Source organism: Equus quagga, chromosome 18, assembly GCF_021613505.1.
Source record: "Equus quagga isolate Etosha38 chromosome 18, UCLA_HA_Equagga_1.0, whole genome shotgun sequence".
In the NCBI taxonomy this organism is placed as follows: Eukaryota; Metazoa; Chordata; class Mammalia; order Perissodactyla; family Equidae; genus Equus; species Equus quagga.
In genome coordinates, this window is record NC_060284.1 from 47,844,331 (window position 1) to 47,872,298 (window position 27,968).

General features: G+C 37.5%; 1 protein-coding gene across 3 annotated transcripts in view; it reads left to right on the top strand.

Annotated features, from left to right (window-relative positions):
• Positions 1 to 26,684, top strand: part of MAN1A2 (mannosidase alpha class 1A member 2) — a 194,577-nt gene extending 167,893 nt beyond the window's left edge. For 2 of the 3 annotated variants that reach the window (XM_046645241.1, XM_046645239.1), the window contains exon 13: positions 14,046 to 20,107. In XM_046645241.1, coding sequence (XP_046501197.1) covers positions 14,046 to 14,178 — 133 coding nt within the window. In that variant the 3' untranslated portion in view covers positions 14,179 to 20,107. Of the gene's footprint in view, positions 1 to 14,045; positions 20,108 to 26,289 lie in introns of those variants that run through there. The other variant, XM_046645240.1, reaches the window with a different exon arrangement.
• The last annotated feature ends 1,284 nt before the right edge of the window (positions 26,685 to 27,968 follow it).

Sequence of the window (27,968 nt, forward strand, 5' to 3'; positions counted from 1 at the left end):
TTAGGTTAGTAATAGAGGATAAGGAATTCCAGGAAGATAGTTACATGATATTCAGCAAATCGTCTGACAGCGTATCTCAAAATGGAAGAGTAGGACTTTCGCTTCCTCCAAGATGGACTAACAAGGATCAGATTTACCCTTCCATCTCAAACAGATAACACTATAGGAAACATTGGTTTTCAAAATACTGGACAGGAGGTAGTGAAGGACCGTGGTGTCTAAGAAATGGGAAACAAACCAAGTGAGCCCAGCTTACTGTATTAATAGTTTCCAGGCCATTGGCACAGGGAAGGGGACCTGAGGCAGAGTGCAGCAGACTCCCTGAGGAGATGGAGCTGTGAGTCCAAGGAAACTTATAGCTAGTTTTATAGGCAGGTACCAGAGAGGAGAGAGCTGCACAGAGAGAGAACTCAGGAGAACCCCCTGGAGTTCAGCAGAAGGAAGAAACTACCTGAGTTGAGGGAAAGAATCGTCTGTAAGAGATTAAAAGGAATAATTTATGTTGATCACACAGGGCCAAGAACAGAGCCTGTTCCCAGCAGCCTGACTGAAAAAAACTCATAATTCCTAGGGCACTGAATAGAATACTCAGGAAAGTCTGCTTCAGTAATGGGGAATAATCTACTGCTATGGAGCCACATAACAAATCATAAAATCAAGACCTGAAAAGCTCACACTGTTTCCAAATAACTTAACTATATCCCTGAACAAAACTCAAGATTTATAGGTGTACAAAAAGATCCAGCAGCCAATAGTATAAAATTCACAATGTCTGGCATCCAGTCAAAGATACCACGTGGGCAGTGAGATGAGAGAACATGACCAATAATGAGAATAATCAGTTGAAACTAACTCAGAACTCATGTAGATGTTAGAATTAACAGATGACATTAAAACAGTTATTATAGCTATTTTCTATATTCAAAAAGTTAAGTGGAGACATGGAATATATAAAAACCCAAATCAACCTTCTAGAAATGAAAACTATAATGTCTGAGTTGAAAAATATACCATATGGGATTAATAGCAGATTAGACATTGCAGAAGAAAATTAGTGAACTTGAAGACATTGCAGTAGAAATCAAAATGAAACAAGCAAAATCTGAATCTTATAGAAATGGAAAGAGCATCCATGAGCTATGTAACAACTGAAAGCAGCTTAAAATATCTGAAGTTGGAGTCTCTGAAGGGGAGGACAGAGAAAAAAAAATTGGCCAAAATCTTTCCAAACTTGATGTAAACTCTATACCCATAGATTCAAGAAGCTGAACACACTTTAAGGACAAGAAACATGAAGAATACTTCACCAAGTCACATTATAATCAAATTGCTCAAAACCAGTGATAAAGAAAAAGAATCTTAAAAGCAAGCAGAGGAAAAGGACAAGTTAGGCAAAAAGGAGCAAATATAACAATAGCAGCAGATTTCTCATTGGAAACAAGACTAATATCCATCATGAACATAGATATAAAATACCTAAAACAAGATTTTAGCAAATCATATCTGAAGCATATTAAATAGGTAATAGTGGGTTTATCCCAGGTATGGAGGTTTCATTTAACATTTGAGAATCAACCAGTGAACTGAGAAAGGAAAACCATATGGTCACCTCAGTACACAGAAAAATAATTTGACAAAATCCAACATCCATTCCAGGTAAAACTCTTAGCAAACTAGGAATAGAAAGGAACGTCCTCAACCTGATAAAGGGCATCTATGAAAAACCTCTAGCTAGCATCATACCCAAAGACTGAATATGTTCCTCCTAAGATCAGGACCAAGAGAAGGATGTCTCTTCTGTTTACTTCTGTTTAGCCTGGTACCGGAGTTTCTAGCTAGTGCAGTCAGTCAAGAAAAAGAGATAAAAGACATCCAGACTAGAAAGAAAGAAGTAAAACTATCTTTTTTCATAGATGATATGATCCTCAATGCAGAAAATCCTATGGAGTTTACCAAAAAGTTACTAGAACTAGTAAGTGAATTTACAGCATTGCAGATACAAGATTAATATATTAAAAGCAATTGCATATACTAGCAATGAACAGTCTGAAATGCAAACTAAAAAAATACCACTGGAAGCAGCATAAAGATATGAGATATTTAGGGATAAATCTTGACAAAACGCATAAAACACCTTTGCATTGAAAACTGAAAGTAATTGCAGAGAGAAGTTAAAGACCTAAATAAATGGAGAGATTTGCTTTCTTTATGGTTCTGAAAACTCAATACTGCCAATTCTCCCCAAATTGATTTTTGACCCACTACATTCTCAATCAAAATCCCAGAGGCTTTTTTTTTATAGAAATTAATAAGTTTGTGAATTTCATATGGAAATGCAAAGAACCTAGAATAACCAAAACTAGTTTGGAAAAGAACAAAGTTGAAAGCATAGCACTACCTGATTTCAAGACTCACTATAAAGCTGTAACAATCAAAGCACTGTGGTGTTGGTGTAATGATGGACAGAGATATCAAGGGAACAGAACAGAGGGTCCAGCAGGGAAAACCACATGTATATATATATGGACAACTGATTTTTGACAAAGATACAAAGGTAATGCAATGAGAAAAGATAGGCTTTTCAACAACAGGTGCTGGAGTAATTGGATTTCTGTATGCATATACAAAAATCAACTCAAAATGCATCATAAACCTAAATTTAAAACCTAAAAATATACAACTTTTAATAGAAAACATAGGAGGAGATTTTTGTGACCCTTGGCTTAGGCAGAGTTTTCTTAAATATTACATCAAAAGCATAATCCATAGGGGCTGGCCCCGTGGCCGAGTGGTTAAGTTTGCGCGCTCCACTGCAGGCGGCCCAGTGTTTCCTCGGTTAGAATCCTGGGTGCGGACATGGCACTGCTCATCAGACCACGCTGAGGCAGTGTCCCACATGCCACAACTAGAAGGACCCACAACGAAGAATATACAACTATGTACAGGGGGGCTTTGGGAAGCAAAAGGAAAAAATAAAATCTTTAAAAAAAAAAAAGCATAATCCATAGAAGAATGAATTGATCAATTGGTCTAAAAATTAAAAACATCTGCTCTTTTGAAGATGTTTGAAAGAGAATGAAAGAAAATGAAATGATGAAAACACAAGCCACAGACTGGAATTTTTTTTTTTTTTTGCAAAAATCTTTGCAAAGTATATATCTGATAAGGGACTTGTATCTAGGATATATAAGAAATTCTCAAAATTCAACAATAAGATACCATGTAACCCAATTTAAAACCGAGCAAAAGAGTTGAACATAGACTTCACCAAAGAAGATAGGTGACAAATAACCTCATGAAAAAATGCTAAACATTATTAGTAGAAATTAAACCTACAATGAGATACACACCTATTAGAATATCAAAATAGACCGACACCTGAAGAGATGTCTCCCTTTGCTTTCGGACTTCGGACTTTTTGTGTGGAAATGTAAGGCATGGAGCATCTTATAATTCTAAGGAAGAAGTCAAAAAAATCACGAGATCCAGATTACTGGGGAAAAAATTAAAAACAAAATCTCCCACCAACCCAAAAAAATCCTCTCCACAAACGTAGCAGAGAAAGAAAATATTTTTATCACTGAGTGAGCGTTAAACCAGACTACAGACAGATTGCAAAGACAGAAAGAAATCTCACCTTTCTGTATAACCAGGCAGATGCAATCCATTGCATACATTTTCTGAAGATAAATGATAACTTGTCCTTATGTAAGAGTACTTTCTCGACAGCACCATTTGCTATACATAGTTCATTCTAAATTCATCTGGTAATTGGGGTGGCCACTTGTGTTAATTAATTGCCTTTATCCAAAGGAGAAATAATATTTCTATCTTTATGACAAGGAGGTAGTCTTGTCATATAGAGAAAGACACCTAAGCTAACCTCCCACAGTGGCAGGGATTGGGATGCTATCTTCCTCAATGTTTACATTTCAAAGATGTGGCTCCCAGGCCTTTGAGAAAAACATTCCTGGAGGCCGGCCTGGTGGCGCAGGGGTTAAATGTGCACATTCCGCTTCTCGTCTGCCCAGGGTTCACGGGTTCGGATGCCAGGTGGGGACATGGCACTGCTTGACAAGCCATGCTGTGGTAGGCGTCCCACATATAAAGTGGAAGAAGATGGGCACAGATGTTAACTCAGGGCCAGTCTTCCTCAGCAAAAAGAGGAGGATTGGCGGCAGTTAGCTCAGGGCTAATCTTTCTAAAAAAAGAAAAGAAAAAGATTCCTGGATTGTTTTAGCTTTTAAAAAGATTTACATATATATCAAAGAGACAATTACAAGTTTTCTCAAGGCAATGATCTAAGAAAAGGGAAAAGGTAAGGTCTTTTGGCACCAGGAAAAATTTAATATTTTTTATTAACCTTTACAAAACTCAGAACTCTATGTGTTACTGCTGAATTAACTAACCTTTGTTACCTCTGTAGTTTAAACATCCTGTATCCTATAGGCGAAATCCAACTTATCCAACCTCTAAAGGCTGAGGAAAATGAATCCCTGCCCCCTTGCCTGCCCTCTCTTATATCTCAGGACAAAGCCTAAACCATTGCAGCATACCAGAAATGTCTGCCTCCTTCAGTTTATCTTTTAAAAATGCATGCATGTTTTGCATTTGAATCCATAGTATACTCAGGTTTGTTTCAATATTTTTTCTTCCCTTCCCCTACTCTAACCCCCCAAAAAACAACTTTAAGATTTGAGAAAAGATGTGGAGAAGGGCAGAGAGGGGCAGATCTTTTGGAGAGAATAACAATTTTATGTTTTAATACATCATCTTTTAGAATATAATTTCCACTGAGTATCTTCAGTTTAATTTGCTTTCTAACCAGTCTGTTTCAAAGACATTATTTAAACATTAGAAGTGTAAATGAAATGGAAGTTTTAAGTAAATTATTTTTCAAACAATCTAAACGTTTCTTATGAGTTACTTTAGTTGCTGATGCAAGCCTCTTTAGAATTGTAACATCTCTCTATAATGCACTGGACATTGCCATTGGTAACTGTGAAAAAGAATAGAGTCATTAATGCTTGTTTGATAAATAAACAAAGGACTAAGTAAGAACACATCAACCTGGTGGTTGGTTCTTTTAGCCTTACCATTTCTTTATAGAACTTAAATGTTTTCCCCCAGATTTGGTTGACTTTTTTTTCTGTAAAACTTTCCTATTTGTTTAACACCAACACTTAGTTTGAGATAATTTCTGCCACTGCCACCTCTTCTGAATGTCTTGTGTTTAGACAAGAGAAAGATAAAAGAGATGTGTGTGAACAGCATTTAAAAATAGCTCTAAAAAGTAAGCAAGACATCCAGTAAAACTGAAGTACTTTAATAGCAGTTTTTTATATACCTATAGGCTTTCGTCAATGCCATTTGTTATCTATTATCTCTAACTTTGAACTACAGTTTTAAAAAAAGTCCTTCTTAGAAGAAAAAGTATGTAGTAGTCTGATAGCTAATTTAGACTGTGGAGTTTCCCCAACTTCCACAGCAAAGCTCATGCTTCTCCAATAAATCTTAAATTTAAATCAGTAATAGTATACCATGTCCTTGACATCTTCTTCTGAATGTGTAATCCAAAGTTAAAAAGCATTGTTTAACTACATTACTTTAATTTTAAACATTGATTTTGTTATACATTTTTAAATATATTTGACTCTCCAAGAAGTGGTCAGTCTTCTTCCAAACCCCTGTGACCAAGCAGCAGTGCTTAAGATCCAGGGGTATCCTAGAGGGTAAGGATAGAAGTTGTATTACTTTCCTAGGGCTGCCATAACAAATTAAGACAAACTTGGTGGCATAACAGAAATTTATTCTCTTGCAGTTCAGGAGGCCAGAAGTCTGAAATCACTCCCCTCTGAGGTGTTCCTTGGCTTGTGGCAGTGTAATTTCACTCTTTGCCTCTTCACATGATCTTCTTCCTTGTGTATTTCTGGGTTCAAATCTCCCTCTCCTTTCTCTTATAAAGATACAAGTCATTGAATTTAGAGCCCACCCTAAATCCAGGATGATTTTGTAGGGGAGGATGAGAATTCTATACCCATTCTAGGTCCTTCTGGCTGGTCTAAAGTTAAATTGACATGAGGCAGAATAACAGGAGAAAATCAAACAACGCTTTATACCGTGTATACGTGGGAGAAACCCAGGAAAGCTGAGTAACTCCCCAGAGTGGCCGAGCTGCTAGCTTAAATATCATCTTCACCTAAAGACAAAGGAGGCTGTTGGGAGTAGTCGTTTGGGACTTCAAAGGAGAGGAAGGCAATTCACAAGGAAATGGAAAAGCAAATGTTTGGTAGATAAGAATGGGCTTAGCAAGGACCCTCACAGTCTACTGTTACCCAGAGTTATCTATGATGATGACCTGTCCTGGGGACAGGCCTTTCATCTTAAATTTCTTTTAGGCAGTTAGCAAGAAAGGTCACAGTTTCTTTCAGAGTCTTTTTTTTTTTTTTTTTTTGACGATTGGCACCTAAGCTAACAACTGTTGCCAATCTTCTTCTTTTTTTCTTTCTTTCTGCTTGTTCTCCCCAAATCCCCCCAGTACATAGTTGTATATTTTAGTTCTGGGTCCTTCTAGTTGTGGCACATGGGACATTGCCTCAGCATTACCTAACAAGTGGTGCCATGTCTGTGCCCAGGATCCAAACCAGTGAAACCCTGGGCTGCCACAGCAGAATGTGTGAAGTTAACCACTCAGCCATGGGGTCGGCCCCCAGAGTCTTTTGTTCTTAAAAATAATCAAGGCAAGGCACAGAGACATATTTTGGGGTGGCAAATTCTGATCCCCCACAGTCCTGCCTTTGAAAGTTTAAGAAGTTTCATAGTCCAAAAGCTAAGTCGGTAGATAGTTCCATCTCACTGATCACATTTCTTAGTACAGATGATAGATCAGTCCAGTTATATTCATTTTATAAAGTCATGATACGAGTGGCCTCCCCAAGTTAGTCCTATATTGTGTAAGCAAGCAATCAGACATTTAATAAGAAGCATTTCTATGGAAATAAAATGAAAAACTAGGTTAATGGTTAGAGCAAATTATAAGCCAGTTTCTGAGACCAGGGGTCAGCCAGGCAAGAAGATCTTTAGATGTTATGGTGGGAACATCCTTTACAGCTTGAAATGTCTCTGATGATGTCATTTGGTGTTCAGGCATCCTTTTGAGTGGCTTACATAGCAACAGGCATGCTCTTGTGGTGCTCTCTCTTAAGTGTATATCAAGTTATCCAGCTTCAGTTTGTAGGACTTCAGGAACAAGGGTGGTTTCAGTTCTCAATGTTTTCAAATAAAAATGATGGAAAAAATGGAAAACATTAGTTGGGAGATTTGTAGCCAGATATTTCGGGAGACTAGAAGAATTCAAGATCCAGTCTGGTTTACAGGTAGAAAACAAAAACCTCAAAGGTAATTAACAAAACTATAATTTATTATCCACAAATGTGTACTACAGTTTTTACTGAAACATAATTTTTCTCCCTAAAATCACTTTCATTTTTACCAACGATAGACAAATTAAGAGTAACTGGTTTGTAAAATAAGCCTAGTTTCAATAAATTTGGCCCAAGTATTTACATAAGTACAGCAAGAGTAGCAATTAATCATATAGGCTCTTTTAAATTTTGCTTTGCTGGAACTGTTTATAAGGAATCTCAGATTGAACTTTAAAGGACTCTTGAGGGCAGACAAGCCAAGGACTTATCAGACAAAGCCTGTAATACCTACAGATTTGAGTGAATTCTTCTTTTCTTTTGAGGTTCCCCAAAATATTGAGGTTCCTTGCACCTGTCAGATAAGTGACCTTCTTTACTTAACTGGTAAGGTTTCTGGGAATCCTGTAAACAAGGTACCAAGCCAGTATTTCCAAGTGGCTTTATTTCATAAAGTCCAATCTTTGTTTCTGAAAAGCTGGCTGGTCATATCTGAGTCAGTGCATGTTTCTCTCAAATATGACATTCCAATCAAAGCTTTGGTAATATAACCAATGTTTCCAATTGTGTCTTGTTATAAGAGAACAGATTCTTATTGAACCTATGCAATAACTATATTGCCATGTAAATAACAATACTCACTCACTAAGAGTTTTCAGATTTTGGAGGGATTGGGTAGGGAGAAAAGATAAATGTTTCAATTCTGCTTACGAAGGTATAATTTCTACCAAATTGCTATAAGTCATAGTTAGCATAAGAGAGAAAAAGTTTTCCTTAAATCTGAGAAAACATTTTTAGAAATAAGTAATATTTTAAATGAAAAGTCATAAAAATTAAAATCATCATCATTAGTTGATTCAGTCCCATCTGATCACCTCTTGATCTTGACCTTCTGTTAGCAGTTTAATGAAGTCAGTTTTTTCCATTAGAGTTCTGTAATTTCTTACCTACTTTAGTTTTATAAGCTGAAAGTTTGTCAGAAACCTGCATACCAGAGTAAATGTCAGAGTCCTTTCCATGAATCTTTATAAAGATGTAACATACTTGCAAAAGAAGAGTATAACAATAGCTGTCTGTAAATGACAAAAGACTTAAAATGGCAATTGACAAAGAAACTTGGCTATTTCTGTGACATACAACATTTCAAGATAATAACTACAATTATGGCTGACAACCAGGACAGATCAGATTTTAGGAATGGTATGTAATTTTTAAAACACTTATACCAATAGCATTTACGCACATAATAACACCTAAGAAGGTTTGTCATCACTTATTTGATGATGCTTCCCAAGTAATTTAGCGTACCATATAAGCCTAGTTTGGTATCTTTTTTAATTTTTTTTTTTAGGAAGAGAGAACAAATTTCAAAAAGTCTTCATTTAAGATTTGAATTTTTGGGGAAGCTTGTCAAAAATATCAAAAGGTTTTAAGTCACTTGGTCAAATAGGAATCAATTCTTACTGCAAAACAATGCTTAGTTATCCATTCAATCAAAATGACAACAGGAACAGTCAAGGGAAAGCAAAGAGTTAAAACAGTAAAACAAAATCTTAATAGAGGGACCTCAGTCTTTTTGAACATAGGAAATTGTTTTAACAAAACAGATTTTCTGTCATTTTAGGTAGAGTTGCTCAAAGTTAAAGAAAAACCTTTTATAACCTCTTTATCAAGAACAGACTAAAAGGCCAGGAAAATTATCCTTTTAAGAGAGAGGGGGAAAAAAAATGTAATTTTGCATCAGCTTACTTTTGATATTAATAATTAAACTCATTTTAATCTTAACAGACTTGACTATGCACAGCTCTTTTCTCAGGGTTCTTCCTCCCCAAACCTTTTATAACTTTCTTTTTTTACATTCAGAATTTGTCCCATGCTGCCTTTTTTTCCTGCTAGTACTTTGGGACAAGTTGATCTTTCTTAACCAAACAAAAATATTTCCATTCTTTATACCTTCTTTAATGAAAACATACATCCTTTCATCTTACTTTCCTTGAATACAAATGTATATCTATATATTAATTTTTAGTAGCTTTAATCACATATTAGAATTTTTAACTCTTATAAACTTTAATTTCTAAGTAAAAACTAAGCAATTATAAACTTTCTTTTACATTAGCATTTTGTGGCTTGACATATTTATAAACACTCTTCATAATCTCTAGAAATGTGTTACTTTATAGTACAATCCTTTAATAAAACACGATACATGTTTACCAATAGACCTGAACACCTTTTAGTTTTTCTATAATAAGGAGCCAAAAGTAGGAAGACCTATATTTAATAATTAGTGACTAATATTTTATCTTATTTGGAAATGATCTAGATACTCAATGAATTTTTATCATTTAAACTAACCTAGCAAAACTTCAAACTTTCAGTTACCAAAGAGATTTTGGAAGTTATTTTAAACACATGTAGTAAACTATAATTACTGCTAAAAGTTTATTTGTGAACTCTTATCTCACATCTAACTCATTAGTTGCTAACAATTATGTTTAGATTACTCAAGAAAACTTTATGAGACATTGGACAAAATTAGCTTTTGTTTTAAGTTATTATGTTGACAAATTTGTAACAGGGATAACATGAGCTTATTTCACTTGTAAACCCAGGCTACATGTCTGTATCATATCCAATGCTGATAACTCAGAGGACATGCCTATTTTAATTAAACCAACAAACTTAAACAAGCTTTCACTTACCAAACATTTTTTCATATCATGTTAACTTGAAAGACATGTGGGTTAGTTTCTGTTACATTTAGAAATAATTTGTGTAATCACTTACTTTAAGCCAGTTAAACAGAGTTCTTAATTTTGGCCATACCATCCAGAGGTAAAATATCACACATATATAGCATATGTATAGACACACGTGAACACACAGGTAGACACAGACAGAGACAGATACCTGATAGCTTCTGTTAAATTTTTGTTATGAATCAGGTGTAATACAAAACTCACTAGCTTATGAGAAACATTTGCATTTGAGTCCTAGAGAAGATGGGAGCAGAAAATCTACATCATAAAGGCACAGAGAAAGCAATCAAGTTTTCTTCAAGATGGAGTTTCTGGGGCATATTTGACTCATCAGTTTCTAATGTCTCAAGTTTTTGTCTCAGTTAATATCTAGGAGCATTTTGAGAGGAAGGGGAAGCTTGTATTATCCTTTTTATTAACACCTGATATTAGCCTCTAGTTTTTATTTCATATGGTGTGGCTTCAGGCAACCCTATTGACTTCCCTCTAGTACATTTAATTAACACTGTCTGAAGGGCAGATTTATATGCTGTCTTATGATCAGGCGTTGGAAACGTTCCCTTTCCCCAGTGAGACATTGTGTCTGTCCCCACAGTATAATACAATCAGGCAAAAAGAGATGCAATCACTTCACATAAAGCCTGTGAACATATCAATTTTCCTAAAAATTCTATCTGAATTCCATCAACTCTTATACCTCTAATCATAATTTTTATTGGGACTTTCTCAATAGGTCTTGGTCTTATAATATTGGCTAGGAAAAGCATTCCTAGTCAGACATTTTAAAACATACTCAGGCACAGTTGATATAACCTCTTTATATAAAATTAGCTCAAACATTCCAACCTTTATAATCTTATCAACACTTATATGTTTATATTTTCTCAATTCAATTGTAGCCCGAGTCAGGGTTTTAAGATTAGTCTTTTTTTTTTTTAACTTCCCTTTTTAATTTGACCTTTTCATAGGTACTAATAAAATAATTATGATGAGAGCTCTCACAAATTTTGTTTTTGTGGCAAACCCAATTTAGAGGTTTTCCCAATTTAAAGGATCCATCATCTGGCCACATCAATGAGTAGAATCTGAACAGTGACTTATACCAGTAAGCTTAACCGTGGACACAAGAGGCATCCCCAAAAGAGATCTGAACGTTTACTTCCAAAAATAGTCTAAGAAAACAAAGGCCATTGTTGCACAACAAGCAGCACAGGTTGAGACGACAAAGGCTCCTAATGAAAGCAATTGGGACCCCTTATGACAAACTGCTCTGAGAGCTGACACAGCCAGACAAAGAGAGTATGTCCCAGAACCCCAGTCTACTTGACTGGCCGCCAAGATGTGTGCCAGTACATGCAGTCTCCAGATGGCAGAGACCAGAGAGGTCACAAAGCCAAGCTCTCAAGACGTAGAACAAGACAAAAGAAGAAACCTCATACTGGCCCAGACAACCTGCTTACAGAGACGTCTGCATCTTTCCCTATGGTTTTCCCTTTTTATGACAAATGACACAAAGATAGAGACAAGGAAAAATAAGACCATCTCTGGGAGGAAAAAGATCAATAACCAATGAGTACTCAACCAAATTTCCTAGGGTTTCTGAGTCCAAGAAGCTAGCTTCACCAATATTTTCTCCTGCTAATCTAAATTTAGAAAAGGAAACAAAACTGACTACTCTTGCTTCCATTGGACCCTGCAGGCAGAGACCCAGGAGACTGATGTGGTCAGAACTCTTACCTCCTGCTGGCTCTTGTCAGGGGTCTACGATCTCTCAGCCTGCATTAGTCCAGGAGTGAGCAGTGTCCATCCTTGTCACCCAACTCTAGGGGAGGAAGAGAATTCCTCTACCCATTCTGGGTCCTTCTGGCTGGTCTATGAGTTAAAATGACATGAGACAGAATAACAGGAGAAAATCAAGCAAAGCTGTGGCTGAACTGCTAGCTTAAATATCATGTTCAGCTAAAGACAAAGGAGGGTATTGAGAATAGTGGTTTGGGACTTCAGAGGGGAGGAAGGCAGTTCACATGGAGATGGAAAAGCATTGTTTGGTAGATAAGAATGAGTTTAGCAAGGACTCCTGATACCCAGAGTTATCTATGGTGATTGCCTTTCCTGGGGACAGGCCTTTTATCTTAAAATTTTTTTAAGCAGTTAGGGGGGCAGGTCAAAGCTTCTTTCAGAGTCTTTTGTTCTTAAAAATAATCAAGGCAAAGCAAAGAGACACATTTTGGGGTGGCCAATTCTGATATCCCACAATTTCCTCTTGAGATCCTTGACTAATTACATCCCCAGGGACCCCTTTTCCAAATAAGGTCACATTCTGAGGCTCCAGGTAGGCGTGAGTCAGGGAGGGGGCACTATTCAACCCACTCCAGTGGTTTTTAATTGAGATCCTTTTTTTTAAATGATGGTTTAAAAATAATATTACCTTTTATTATTTAAAACTTTCACATTCATTATATTACTGATTTTTATAGCATTTGTGTTTACATGAGGTACTTCTATAGCTTCCCCTATAGAAAAGAGTCATTTTCCGGGGAACTCTTGGATGTTCTCTCTCTATTCCTTCACTCACTCCTTTCCCAAGAAGTGATGAGATTAGAGCAAGCTTGATCCATTAGCCCATGTTTAACCAAGAGACGTGGAATTGCCCAGAACATAGCTCTCTGGACACATTTGTGCTCTGAACACCAAGAGCTTGTGCTTCTGGGCTCTTCCAGCGGGCCCAGCAGAGTCTCTTACTGTGTCCAGCCAAGTCTGTTTTTGTAGTTCTAACTTCTCTGCTGTAACCAAGTAAATAAATCAGAGTCAACCAGGTCCCAAGGCCTAGGGTCAAGGAGTGAGATTGGAAGCCCTGTTACTCTCCATTCCAGCTTTACCAGTTATAAAGCTGATATGCAATCCCCATTACTCTGTCATCCAGAACTGTAAGAGCAATCAGACAAGATACTAATGTGCCTATTTTTAAAATACAGAAGTTTTAGCTAAAACACTATAAAGGAATTCTTCCATGAAGTGTAGTAAGGCCCAGCTAGTTATTGCTAAAATCAAGAGTTAGAACCTGGATTTCCTGACTCTGTATAGTTGGTGTTTAGGCTCACTTTGAGGACCTCCTAATAGAATTCAGATTGGAATTTGCCCAACATTATGGGTAAGAATCGTTGTGTTTTAACACTGTCATTTTTAATTTCCAAGTGGCCACTGTCACTTGCAGTGCTCATGGAGAGGTCAGGAATCCTTGCCTTCATATAAACAGTGCTATTACCTATTAAAAGTGGTTAATAAATTATTAATCCTTCTGTAAATCCATAATGTTTCTGAAACTTTTATTTAACAGTTTGCAGTACCTGCTCCAAGAACTGCAAAAACTACTATAGTATCAGGAGTGTGTAAAAGTCCTTGCTATGTCCAAACAACGTACTATACTGATTTCCTTCAGCAAATAAATAAATATGAGTTAATCATTGTGTACTTATACTATGCATTCTCTAAGCTGCCAAAACATATCATTGATATTATATGTTCTTTTTAAAAGAATGTCTTTGAAAAAGTATGAAGTGGTTTGTTTTATACCATTTTACAGCATTCTTGTTTTCTGTGCTTCAGACAGGTATGTGGAGTTTGTTTTTTAACTGTCTTATTTTGAGGTCTAGTTGGGCATCTTACTGGATTTTCTTATGCGCTATTCTGGAACATACTGTTTTTGTGTTTTAGATCATTTGAGTGACTGAGATTCGTTCTCTGATGTGTTTTTCATCAAAGCTGCTCAAAACAGTGTGTTGGTTCCTCTGCCATTATAACTGAAATTACTTGATCTTGTTGGATCCTAATTGAAGCTCATTTTTCTCCCTTTTATTTTCAGATATTTGTATCTGCTCTTCTCCGGTGATGATCTTTTACCTTTAGACCACTGGGTGTTTAATACTGAGGCCCATCCTCTACCAGTGTTACATTTATCCAACGCCACACTTTCAGGAAATCCTGCTGTTCTATGAAAGCAGCTCCAGAAAGACCATTCTCACCTGTGTTTTGTTTACATGGACCACTACAGAAATCAGTCTGGAGGAGGGGCTTTTAAAAACCTGGGCCTCTTAAGTCAACATGGCAGGGTGAAACGTCACTGTTCCCCACAGGACCTTTCAGCTTGTAGATAGCTCAACTTTGAAATGATTCCATTTTGTATCTGACCAAAACATATTCTGGTGTGTGTGGGACAGAGACCTGATGTGCTTTGATTCTTGGTGAAATGGTCACGTGAGAAATTACGCCTGTCACGACTATATTGTTTTTAGAGTCCTGGAATCAGGAGACTAGACTTCCTAAGAATAAGCCAAGAATGTGGAGCATCGTGCAGGAGTTAGAGATGGCCTTTGGAACCAATATACACTTGTTTCCTCCCAAAGTGGAGCAGCTTTCAAATCAAATGTTTACTCATTGTTTATCCCTTTTTTCTCCATTTTAAATAATGGAATGAACTAAAATAAACAACACCAGAAGAACAGTATAACTGCAGCAGCAGCAGGAGGACTCGAAAAAGAAACAGAAGTACCTATCCCTGTCTGAATTTTCAAGTTTCCCGATGGATGACCAGACTGGCAACCATTTCAAATCCCAATCTATTCCACTAAAATGTCTTGGTTAAATTTAATTTTCTCTGGGGGTGTGATCTCACAAAGAATGCTCTTCAAGTCTTTGTCTCCATATAGAATCATTGAAACTGCTGTTTGTCACAAGCACTGCTTACGAGCCTGGGTTGGGATTTTGTGCATGTTGTTCAGTCTAGTGTTGGTAGCATGATAAAAAGTGGGGAAAATGCCAAGTTTGTTGCCCTGAAAACTGTTGTGAGAGAAAGCCGTGGTTTTGTTGGTAGGAGATTATTTCCCCCAAACCAGCAAATCTACCAAGTAAATTTTATCCACTTTTAACCTCATTATAAACTTAGTAGAATCCCTCAACTTACAGCCTTATTTGCGTGGCTCGGCAAAATTCACCATGCTATTATGCAGCTCTGAATTTACCTTGATGAGTCAAATTACTTTCACAACTTTTTAAATCAACAACAAAATACAGTGAAACTTCCTTAAATATTCTGTCTGACATGGGAACAAGGGATCCTTTATTTATTATCTCATCAGATAAGTGAGCTTTTCACAAATATTTTATGTAAAAAATAAATTCAACCTTTATTTCTCCAAGGATATTTATACAAATCCAAAGAATCAGAAAAGCTTCAAAATAATTTTTAGTGATAAAAGTGTGGTATAATTCATCATATTACAGGAAATTTATATCCATATATCCAAGGGACTTTCTTTTACCATCAATAGATTTTTCAATGATATTTCTTTTTAAGGAAATTACTATTTCTTTATATTTTGTGGGAAAGAAATTTATCAGGAACTATATTGTAAGATAAATAGCTAATGATTATAAATTTTCTGACCCTTGAATTTATGTCACAGTGCAAGATACTTTTTTCTTCTTTACATTTAATACAAACAGCTTACTTTGATGATAAAAGTTGGGAGTAATATAATTAATTTTGATATTTGCTCTGATTTTGAAGATTTCATGAAACAATGTTTGTGCAAGAAGCTCACCTTGGAATTCTGAAGGTTTATTTCCTTATTTTGATAGCTTTCCTTTTTAACCTTTTATTAGCATGTAGTAGATTTAAATTGGGAAAAGATTTAATAAATTAATATAATTAAATATTTTCTAAGGGTGATCATCTTATACCACAAATAGTCAAACAGTCCTCACAGTTCAGTAAGTGATCCATAAATGTAACCACCCCAAGAATTTTCAGGATACATAGAAAACAAGGAGGGACAGCCAGTTGCATTGAGTTTTTAAGAGAGTTAAAGTTTAGCACATATTTTGAAATTGTAATATCTTTTACTTCTTGAAAAATAAAAATTTTTAAATGAGAAAGGTAGATGACTGTAACTTGAGAAGATAAAGGGAAAGTATTTGCTTCTCAAAAATGTTTGCCCTCATTTTTATCCTAAAAATAGCACAAGCCCACTTATGAGTCACTAAAAAATGAAAAATTTGAGTTGGCAGAACCCAGAGCTGTGCAGAGGGCAATGAACCTTCCCTACTTTGTTTGGAAGAATGCAGAGTGAAGGGGCCTTCCTGGTTCCCCAGGAACTTCTCAAGGAATGAGAAGACAGAATCCCCAGCCCCACGTGCTCTCTTTGTATTTCTCAGATGACTGGAACATAAGAGAAGGCAGAGGAGTGTACGAGCATGGCCAGCTCTGGTACAAAAAAGCGTTTGAGAGGGACAGTGAAAGGGTCTTCTTTACCCACCCGCTGCCTTCTTGTGATGATGAGAAGATTAGAGCTTATAACAATGCCTCCATTTTTTTCTTCTCTGAATACCAAAGGCAATTAAATTAAAGTCAGCTACAAATGACTTGCCAGTGTCTTCTTTTATTTTTGTTAACAGAGTTTTGCAATTATTTCCTCCAAGATCAATCCTTATCCTTTTTCTGCTTAGTAAAGTATTTACTTTGCTGCTTAGTAAAGTAAAATATTTACTATATTCTTAGTAGTAAAGAGTATTCTTTACTTTCTTCTGTCCTTTACAGTCCTTTGCATTTTGTAGACCTTATTACTCAGGTTAAATACTCATTACATTTATAAGACCTTCTGCAAAGAGCCTAGAAATGCTTCTTTCCAGGTGCCTCTTGAGAGCGCTGACGCTTCACTTTGTGCCTCTGGCACAAAGGTGCAGAGTAGATAGTTCAGTTGGTACATAAAAGGAAAAAAAAAAGAGATGTTGAACGCCCCTCTAACTTCTACATTTGCTTCTCTTTTAGAATTTTAGCATCACACTTTTTGATTCAAACCAGTATGAAGTTGTTAAAACCCAGAGTCTGTGGCCCTAACCAAAAAGAAGTCCCAGCGCAGAAAAATAAGTCCCCATCAGAGGGTTCTTACTTTCTGGTGGGTTGCACGTATATGCTGTTTTATGTCTCTCTGACACCAAATTATTCCTGTCTTTGAGCACATGTTTATATGTAAAAGTAAAACCTGGGTATTGAGGTTTTTAATTATTAATTACATTAATTTTCATTTTAACTATTAAATACATTAAGGAATATTAATGTATTCCTTTTGTGGATTATTGACCCTGATTCTCTGTGATGTCGTCTAGGGCAACCCAGGGCTTCACTTGGTAGATGTTAATCAAGCAGATTGAAATTTCGATCAGCTTCTCATTTCCACCCTCCATGGCCAAAGTCTTTGTCAAATCTACAAATTTGTTGATGAAAGATTGTGTTTGCCATTCTCATTACACAATTTCTCCTTAAGCCTGGATTTCTTTGAGTGAATGCATGAGTGAGTGAGAGAACAAAGGAACAAACATGGAGACCCTACTATGTGCCAGGCACCGGGCTAGGCACTTTCAAGCATTAGAACATTTCGTGATTCCAGTGGCAATTTCTGTATAAGAGTAGTTCATACCATTTTAAATGTTTTCCAGTATGAATCATATTACAGATCCTTAATATTATATTTCATTTAAATTAAAGAGGAAACAAAATGGTTTATAATATATTTTAAACAATGTGTTACTATATAAATACTAACAGCTATAATTCTAGTTAATAACTAAAGTCTCTTGGAAAATGTCAAGGAAATAGTTGATTTCTGATGCAACTTTGACTAAAATATTTACTTTAGAAAGAAAGAAAAACATTCTTATTTTGCTATATCACTTTAATTACATAATTAAAAATTAGTGTTTTATAGAAGTGCTGTTTATTATATATTCAAAAAATTTTGTCACATAATTCAAGGGTAAAACTTGCAGTTATAAGTTGTTTTTGCCCTGCTGTAGGTCCTACTAATGGTCCCATGCTCTTAAATATAAAGAAAAATATACTAAAATATTTCTAAGTTCCAAATAACAGTTCCTACTAACAGTATTTTGAGTTCTTTTCTTTAGGTCTCCTTACCCTCAAATTGGCTAGCTCATATCTTATCCACTCTTTACGTAAATACAATTATACACAGGGAGATTTTTAATACTGTCTGTGTGTGTTAAAAATACGGTTGTTAACTGGTTTTGGCTGCACAAATTCTAAGCAGAATATTTGAGCAACCAAATATGATCTGGAGATGTTTTAATGCACTTACTCTGGTTCGAGAACATTGGTGAAGATGATTTTCTGTTACTTTAGCTCGTTCAGATCATGATGGAGTTGTTCTTTTTGATCTATAATGGTCAGCAAGCTTTTCTGTAAACAGCCAGATATGAATATTTTAGGCTTTGTGAGCCATACGATCTCTATCTCTAGTACTCGGTTCTGCCATCAAAACGTGAAAGCAGGCATAGACAATATGTAAATGAAGAGGTGTAGCTGTGTTCCAATAAAACTTTGTAATGAAGGCTGGATTTGGCCCGTGGGTCATAGTTGTTAACCCTTGATCCCAAGTTTAATTTGTGGAAGACTCTGTAATTTTTGATTTGCATCTTTTTTCTGTTTTGAGTTACATAATTTATCTTTAAAGCAAAAAGATGTGTGTACGATTGTATGTATTTGTGTAACCTAAAGCTATATATTTTGTTGTCTTGAAAATAGACATATTCTTCCAGAGTTTGTTCAGGTTTCAATATGATATGACTATCATGAAAGAGGTGGATTTTTTGTTCTTAGGATGTGCTATCAACCAGTATCCTTGCCTTGTCATTTAATGCCACAATTCCAGAGTTCCCATGTGACAGGAAGAGTCTCTGTGGTGTCAAATTACATTCTCTGTAAGTTCACCCTGCTCGTTGACCTTTGCACTAGGACTCTGGATTGCTGGAGCTGCAAAAATTCCTCCCCTTGAGTACTTTTTAGACCCCTGTGACAAGAATATGATAGAATTTCTGACCTTTGTGCTGTAGAAATCAATCTCTTGAACAATTTTAAGCAACAAAGACTGGGTTATGTGCCTCATTTGCCATTTAGCAGCCACTGTTCCTTTTTTAGACTGTAAAAGGGTCCTGCACCTGTTACCTCTAGAGCAGCCTAAATCCAAGTACAAAGCAAAGGTATATCCAAAAGCAGTTTCCCTTCCTCTTTTCTCGCATAATACTTCAAATCCTTTACACATCAATGGCATTATTTCCAAATGCCAATACACGTCATCTTTAAATTAAAGCATCTCTTTCCCTCAGCCTTGCACTTCCACTGTTGAACGACTGATCCATTTTAAACTTTGTTTGAGCCCAGCAGAACTCATGAAATTGCTCATAAAATTACCTGACACGTATTACTCTTATATGCATTGCAATGCACCAATCATCCTGAGAGAATAGATTTTTCACTAAGAAGTTCATCAAGTATTTCACTATTTTTTGGAAACTCTAGAGGAGGCAAAGCCTGTGTTCAGAGTGGTAGGGGGAGCACATTATAAATGAGCTGCCTTTCTAAGTCCAACATGCTGTACAGATGGCTTCAGCTGAGTGTCAGTGTAAATACACAAACACATAAACCCACATACATACATGTTCGTATGCAGAGGATTTCCAACTATTGCAGATGTCTTGCAGCTCTTTGAATGCTACAGAACTCTACTGCAAATTGCGTACCAGAAAACTACATGGAGATAAGCTCAGCTCTTTCTTGGGAAAAATTGTGTTTTAGAAAATTTAGAAATTAGTTTCCATTGGATTAAATTATCTCCAGTTTTAATTACTGGATTTGGAATTTGAGGTGCTGTCCCTCAGTCTCACTGGTCTCAAATTCACTGATAGAATTTTTCCCTAAACAAATAAGTGGGGTTAGTATAACCTCCGAAATCAGTACCCACTGGCTGCTCCTGGACTGATTTCCAGTCATGCTCTCCATGTGTAATTTTTACAAAATAAAGGTAATATTGTATATTAAAGATCAAATAAAGATATTCTTTAAGTGAAAAGTCATCATTTGTCCTTCATTTGCACCCAGTGATGGCAGCCCAGTTCAGTCATCCTCCTATTTACAGAGCAACTTTGGCTTTCACAGTAAATGTAGTCGACAGTCTCCTACATTCAGATAGTATTTCTTTTGGTTCAGCTAATCATCATATTCTTTGATGTTATAGAGAGACGAAGAGCTTGCTTAAAGGGTGGTTTTTATTCCATCTAATTTTAAGAAAACAAACTATAGACCTATATGGCTTAATACTGTAAGATTTTATAGTAGGAGGAGGAGGAGGAGTGGTACTAGTAGTAGTACTAGTAGTAGTAGTAGTACTAGTAGTAGTAGTAGTACTAGTAGTAGTAGTGTCCAGCCTCTGAGATCTTCAAGCTTAAAAATTGCCTCAGTCAGTGGCTCTCATTCTGTCGCATTGAAATCTGACCTGGCCCTGCTTAAGTGATTCTTGGGCAGAAATAGGCCTAAGGAGCTTGAGAAATAGGATCAGCTAGACTGTAGTAGTTTAATCTATCAATGCTATAAAAGTACAGGATATTTAAAACTCTGTACCCATGGAGCATCAAAGAAGGTAGTGGTAAAGCCTGAAATAAAAGCTAATTTACATCCTCAAGGCCTGATTCTTCCTGGCAGAGTGGATTTCAACTTGATCAAAAATTTAAACTAGGAAATGTATATTGCGGATGTATCAAAATTAGTGGTGGACTTACCTTTTCAGAAGCAATTAAAACAGGACCGGGTAAAAGAATAAGGTTCTCTGACTAATTTGATAAAATCTGGACCTCTCTCTGTTTGCCAGATGCCTGAAATTTCCGTCATTTCATCAGGTTACAAAAGACTGACAGCATGCAAATAGCATTCATGTTAAGAGCATGGGTTCAGGAGGTGACGTCAGCATCATGGCAGAGTAAATTCTCCCGGTAATCTCTCTCCTCCAACAAGAAGAGTATGGGTTCATCATAGAAACAGAGAGTAGATTGGTGAATGCCAGGGCCTGGGGGGTGGGGGAAATGGGAAGATGTTGGTCAAAGGGTGCAAACTTACATTTAGACAGAAGTCCTGGGGATGTGATGGACAGCATGGTTGGTGACTATAGTTAACAATACTGTATTGTATACTTAAAAGTTGCTGAGAGAGTAGGTCTTCAGTGTTCTCACCACACACACAAAAAAGGTAACTGTGAAGTGATGGATATGTTAACTAAGCTTATTGTGGTCATCACTGCACAATATATACATAAATCATGTTGTACACCTTAAATTTGCACCATGTTATGCCAATTATATGTCAATAAAGCTGTTAAAAAAACAGTACTGGTTCAGATGGTGAGATACTTCACCTTGTCAGCTGACCTAACACGAATTTCCTTTTTTTTAAATTTTTTTGTGGTAAAATTTACTATTTTAACCATTTTTAAGTGTACACTCCAGTGGCGTTAATAATTACATGAACAGTGTTAGATTCGCTCATCACTATTTCCCAGAACATCATTAATCTCTGTAACCATTAAGCATTAACTCCCCTTCCTTCCCTTTTCTCAAGAAAATCAATTTTCTTGCCTGTAAAAGGGGAATAATACAGAATTTTTAGGAGAATTAAATGAGAAAAATCTATGTTCCTGGCCAGAAATATGCTCACAACTTTGGTAGCTGTTTTTAATTATTTTCATTAGCAACAGAATGGAATAAGCATTCCTAAAGGAATAGAAACAATTTAATACAGAGGGGAGGGCAATTAGAACAGGGCAGTAAAGGGCCGAGAAAACCCTCTAGTTCTACTTTCTTTTTTTAGACATAAGGAAACTGAAACTAAAAGGGTTTAAAATGAAGGCATTAAATGGTCTTTAAGATGGTTTTCCAGTTTTGTCATTCACTATTCTATGAAATAAGATTCGTGCAGTTTTTGTTATTTAAAAAGGTTTAATGGCATGCAAATATATCCGTAATATATATGAACCAAGCAGTTTAAGAACTGTATAGTAAAAATCACTTTTTGTTAAAACACATGCAGCAAAAAAACAAACTAAAAGTTATCTTTGTGTGGTAAGGATGTGAGAATTAATTTTTCGCTATTTGCTTGTTTAACTTTTTAAAAAAATGAACAGCTTTATTGAGGTACAATTGACATAAAATAAAACTTTCCCGTTCTAAGTGGGAATTTCAGTGATGTTTAGTAAGCTTACAGAGCTGTACAGCGCTCCCACAAAGATCCACAAAGGTCCTGCATGCCCATTTACAGTCGATCTCCATTCCTGTCCCAGCCCTTGGCAACCACTCATCTGCCTTTTGTCTTTGTAAGTTTGCCTTTTCTGGACGTTTCGTATAAATGACATCATACATATGTAGTCTTTGCATCTGGCTTCTTTAACCTAGCATAGTGTTTTCAAGCTTTATTTATGTTGTAGAAAGTATCAAGAATTTCTTCCATTTTATTGCTGAAAATATTTCATTTTATGGATATGCCATATTTTGTTTATCCATTCAGCAATTGATAGACACTTGGATTGCTTCCACTTTTTGGCTGTTCAGTAATGCTGTGATGAACATTTGCGTACAGGTCTGTGTGGACGTATGTTTTCATGTTTCTTGGGTGTGTGTTTCGGAACGGAATTGCTGGGTAATATGGTAAAGTTATACATAACTTGTTAAGAAATTATCATACTGTCTTCCAAAGGGACTGTTTTTACATTCCCACCAGCAATGTACAAGGGTGAGAGTACCACTTTCTCCACATCCCCACCAACGCTTGTTGTTGTCTGTCTTTTTTATAGCCTTTCTAGTGGATGTGAAGTTGTATCTCAGTGTGGTTTTAATTCGCATTTCCCTAATGACTAATGATGTTGAGCATCTGTGCTATTAGCCGCGCATATGTCTTTGGTAAAACATCTGTTCAAATATTTTGCCCATTTAAAAAATTGGATTATTGGTCTTGTTGCGTTGTAAGAGTTCTTTATATATTTTGTATTTATTTTCTCTAAGATAATAGTTTGTCTTTTGATGGTGTATTTTGAAATGCAAAATATTTTAATTTTGGTAACGGGCAGTTTATCAATACTTTCTTTTATAGATTGTCCTTTTTTGCCTAATCCAAGGCCACAAAGACTTTAGACCTGTGTTTGCTTCTAAAGGGTTTATAGTTTTAGCTCTTCCATTTAGGTCTATGATCCATTTTGAGTTGATTTCTCATGTTTGGTAAGGGTCTAAAGTCATTTTTGCATGTGGGTATCGAATTATCCCAGTACTCTTTATTGAAAAGACTATCCTTTCTCTATTAAATTGCTTTGGCGCCTTTGAGAAATGTCAACTGTAAATGTAAGGTTTTATTTCCATATTCTGAATTTTGTCCCGTTGATCTATATCTTTGCCTGTGCGTGGACATTATGCTGATTACTGTAGCTTTACAGCAGTGGCTCTCAACACAGGGCTGATTTTGCCCTACCTCCCCCGGGAGACATTCAGCAATGTCTGAAAACATTTTTGATTGTCATGACTGGGGAGTGGTGCTACTGGCATCTAGTGGGTGGAGGTCAGGGACAGAGACAATGTTTATTGACTGCTTTTTTTCTCCCCAAAATAGGTCACTCTTCTGTTTCTTTGCATATGTTGTCATTTTTTGTTGAAAACTAGACATTTTAGGTAATATGTCTGGATTCTGGTCTGGATTCTGGATTCTGATCTGGATTCTGGTCTGATCTCTTCCACTCAGGGAGGTGGTGGTTGATGCTATTGCTGTTTTTTTTTTTTTTTTTGCTTAATGATTTCCCTGGACTACTTCTATGGATATCGTCTTTTCTGTGGTGAATGCTGCTGATGTCTCTGCTCAGTCTTGTATCTTTTAAATCTTATTTATATTTTAAAATCTGGCTTCCTAGGAGTCACCCATGTGTCAGTATAGCCTAGTGGTCAGCCAATGATTTGTCAGAGTTGCACTCAAATACCTTTAGCCAGTAAGCAGTTCCACCCTTTGCCAGTGGATCCGTTTGTAGGTTGAGGAACACACGTAAAGTTCAGGCCATTTACAAGTCTTCCCTAGCTCTTGCTTTACCCTGGGCCCTCGCATGTGTTTTCTGCCTGTGTCCAAAGCCTCACATTCAGCCAGGAATGTATGCAGATAGCTAGGGCTCTCTCTGGTCTCCCCTGAACGTGTGCTCTGCCTTGCCCTTGCATGCAGCGTTCCAAACCACTAGGGATATGTGGCAAGGTACACTGTGTTTGTCTCATTCCATGGATCTATCTCCCTGTTAAATATTTGGCCGGTCTGCCAATCTGTTGCTGGTCTCAACCAGAACCAAAACCTCAGGTCAGCTACGTTGATCTTTCCCACTGATTTGCCACTGAGATTGCTTCTCTTTCTAACAATGCTGGGGGAATGGAGTTTTTCACACTCAGAATCAAGTCATCCCCTGCCAGCTTGTCCTGCCCTGGGAGAACTGCCTGCTGATGGAGCTGGAAGGGGATGGGAGCAGCCTGAGGCTAAAACACCACACTGTTCTTCCCTGAGGGTCAGTCATTTTTCTCGAATAAATGCTTCTTGATTTGTTGTATACCTTTGCTCAATATCTAGAAATTTGGGCCATTTTATTCCTTTTACGGGGAAGGATTTGCTCCTTACTCTGCCATTTGCCATTCCAGGAATAAGTAGAAGATAGATAGATGGGTTGATGGATGGATGGATACTTTTACTGATATGCTTTATAATTTCCTCTACAAATTGTAGCCTTCGTAAAGCTTTACTCTTCCCACCTGAAAGGCCCTATCCACTTCTATCAAAATCCTGCTCATCTTTTGTGTTCTCACAGGTGGAAGCTTTCCCAGAATCGTCCCTGACTTCCCTAACTTCGAGTGATTTCTTCCATGTTTGCACATCCATCGTTCTTATTCTTAACTCACTTAAGATTTATCACATTCTGCCTTACATTTATTTGTGGTTATGCCTTTACCCCTCTGCTAGATTGTCAGCTGCTCAAGGACATAGACAGTATCCTAGTCATCTTTTTAATCCACTTAACAACCTAAATACCTGTTGAAAAAGTACCCAGTTCAGACCTCAGTACTCTCCGCCAGACCCAGGCTGCCCCATTTAAGGTTGATTATAGTCCATTTCTCGTGATTTTGAGCTTTCTATCAACGTAAACTTTATCCAAGCCATAGACACTAGGAAAGTCTAAACATTATAAAAGGGACATGGCGTGTACTGTGTCCTTTTTATGCCAATGTGGGAAATACGCAATGCCGTTGGTGCACGGAATGTCAGTAGAGTCTAGAGGGATCTCTGACTGGTCAGGAGTCCAAAATGGTAGCCCTCTATCTTCCCCTGGCTGATTGGGAGGCCTTAGGCAAGTTATTCAACTTCTCTGGACCTCAGTGTATTTTCTATAGAATGAGGGACCTGGATTAGAAAATTTAAATATGATTCATGAGATAATTAAAGTGGTTATTATATTCCACACACATTTATTGAACTTTCACTTACTGTCTCCTGCAGTTCTAATAAGCTTCACGTATACAAAAATCAAAATAAAATCTTCACCCTCAAACAGGGACTGGTCTGCTTAATGTTGTGACACGCGCTCTAACAGAGAAATGCGTTCGTATTATAGGGGTCTAGGAGGAACATCTAATCAAGCTTAGGATAGGTTTGGAGGGCAGAGGAGAATCAAGAAAGATTCTCCAAGTAACTGACATTTGAACTGAATTTTCCGAGGAAACAGACTTTGAAGATAAGGGGAAAAAAGCTGTTTGATAAGGCAAGATACTTGAAGAAGCAGGGGGTTTGAGATCCAAAGCACAGGTGGGAAGACTAGCCTTGAACTTGAGAAGGGACATTCGTTTCACTGAGACCCATAAGACCATCCTCTCATGCAGTCCTTTCCAGGCCCTGAGCCTGCACTGTCCCCAGGGTGGGCCAGTAGGGCCACCCACCAAGATCTGCAGGAGTGGCAGCTCCTGAAAGCATGGTCCAGCCACCCACCAATACCAAAGCACCCGTGAGAGGCGAAAAATGAATGTGATTTAGGAAGAGCTTAAGGGACTGCCTGGGAATATTTTTCCAAAATACTCCTCAAAGCTTTGGATGACTCCAAAACAAATTAGCATGCAGACAGTATTTCGAAACAGTTCAGCAGTAATAAGCCAGAGATGTATGCCGCCAGAGGGCGGTGATCTCAGTTTTGTTTCTTTTTTATCTTCAGCTGCTTGAAGCCTGGGAGGCTAGAGATGCGGTGAAGCCTCCTGCTTGAGCTTTTCGATATGCCCTGGCATTGCCTGATGGAGGAGTACCACGGCCCTTGGCTGCTCAGGCGAGCCTGTGACTCAGGACCTGCTGGGCCCTACAGCAGCCTGAGCCCCAGCACAGGATTCCACCTGCCCCAGGCTCATCCCCCACTGAAACCAAGTCAGTGATGAAATGTTTGCCAAACAGAAGACAAATATTGCCTAAAAAAGACTTTTCCATTTCTTTCCAAATGTGACCTCCCTTCCTTTAAAGCCTTTGAACTAATAGGTAAGAGTTATTAGAAGGTGAAAAATATCTCATGTCAGAAGACAGATCTAGAAAACCTCCAGTTTGAACCCTGCAAATGATTTTAGCTCACACAGGACAATAGATATGTTGTGGAATAGCATATTTAATGACATTTTATAAATCAAATAGTCATTGCAGTTATTCTTATTTATACAACCCTGCTCATGTCCTTTGGGAATTATGTTTTTCCATAAACATTTATTAAACAGCTATGTGCCAAGAAGAGGACAAGGCACTGGAGATACCGAGCCAACTGTGACACTTAACTTGTGGATCCGCTGCTGGGCTAACAGAGGATAGACTGGCAAGCCATAAGCTATGTTTTCTGGTAAAGGTGTGTGCCAAATGCTCCTGGAGCTCAGAAGAGAGAAATGCTGGTGAAGGAAAGGCAGGAGGATGTGGCAACGATATGCTGATCTGGAGCCCTGACTCTAAGGCTTCCCCTGGCATGAAACAAGAGAAGTGAGCTCTCCTAAGCAAGGCTGAGGCTTGGGGGCTGGCACCGCGCCTCTCGGAGTGGGCAGAGCTGCTTGGTGGGGAAGAGCGAGTGCCCAGGAATCCAAACCACCCTCCGTCGAGCCTTCAGAGATGAAGCCTTTGACTGAAATGTGGGGAATGAGAAGTTGGTTGGATGTGGTAGGAGTTTGGCTACAATAGACGAGGGAAAGAAAGACGTTCTAGGAAAAAGAAATGTATTAAAAATGCTGAGGCGAGGGGGAGAGTGCATTTTACAGCCACATCCTTCCAGGCCGGGCGGAGGAACGGTTAGCACAGTGGGTGACATGTTCGAGTGACTGGGGACAGCAGAAGGGGAGGAGACCAGAGAGCTAACAGAGGCCCCATCACCTGGGACCTTGTGATCTATTGTAGAGAGTTTGGCTTTTACACTGAGTGTGACGGAAGCCCCTGGAAGACTGAGCGAGGTGCATCATGATCTGCTGTATTTTTAAAGGGTCGCTCTGGCTTCTGTGTGGATAACAGATTGTTGGAGGACCAGTTAAGAGGCTACTGAAATAATCCAAGTAAGGTATGATGGTGACTTTGGCCAGTAGTGAGGACAGTGATTTGGCCCATCTTTTGAAGGTAAAAATGACAGGATTTGACAGGATTGTATATGGCTATGAAAGAAAGAGAGAAGTCAAGGTTGACGCCAAAGTTTTTGACTTGAGCAACTGGCAGAATGGAGTTGCCATGTACTGAATGGGAAAGATTAAGATTTAGGAGGGGTGCAATTAGGCGTTTGTTCTTGGACATGTTAATTTTGTGATTCCTATGAGACATCTCGGTGGACATGGAGCGTGAACAATTGACCGTGTGAACCTGGAGTTCAGGGGAGTCTAGGCTGGA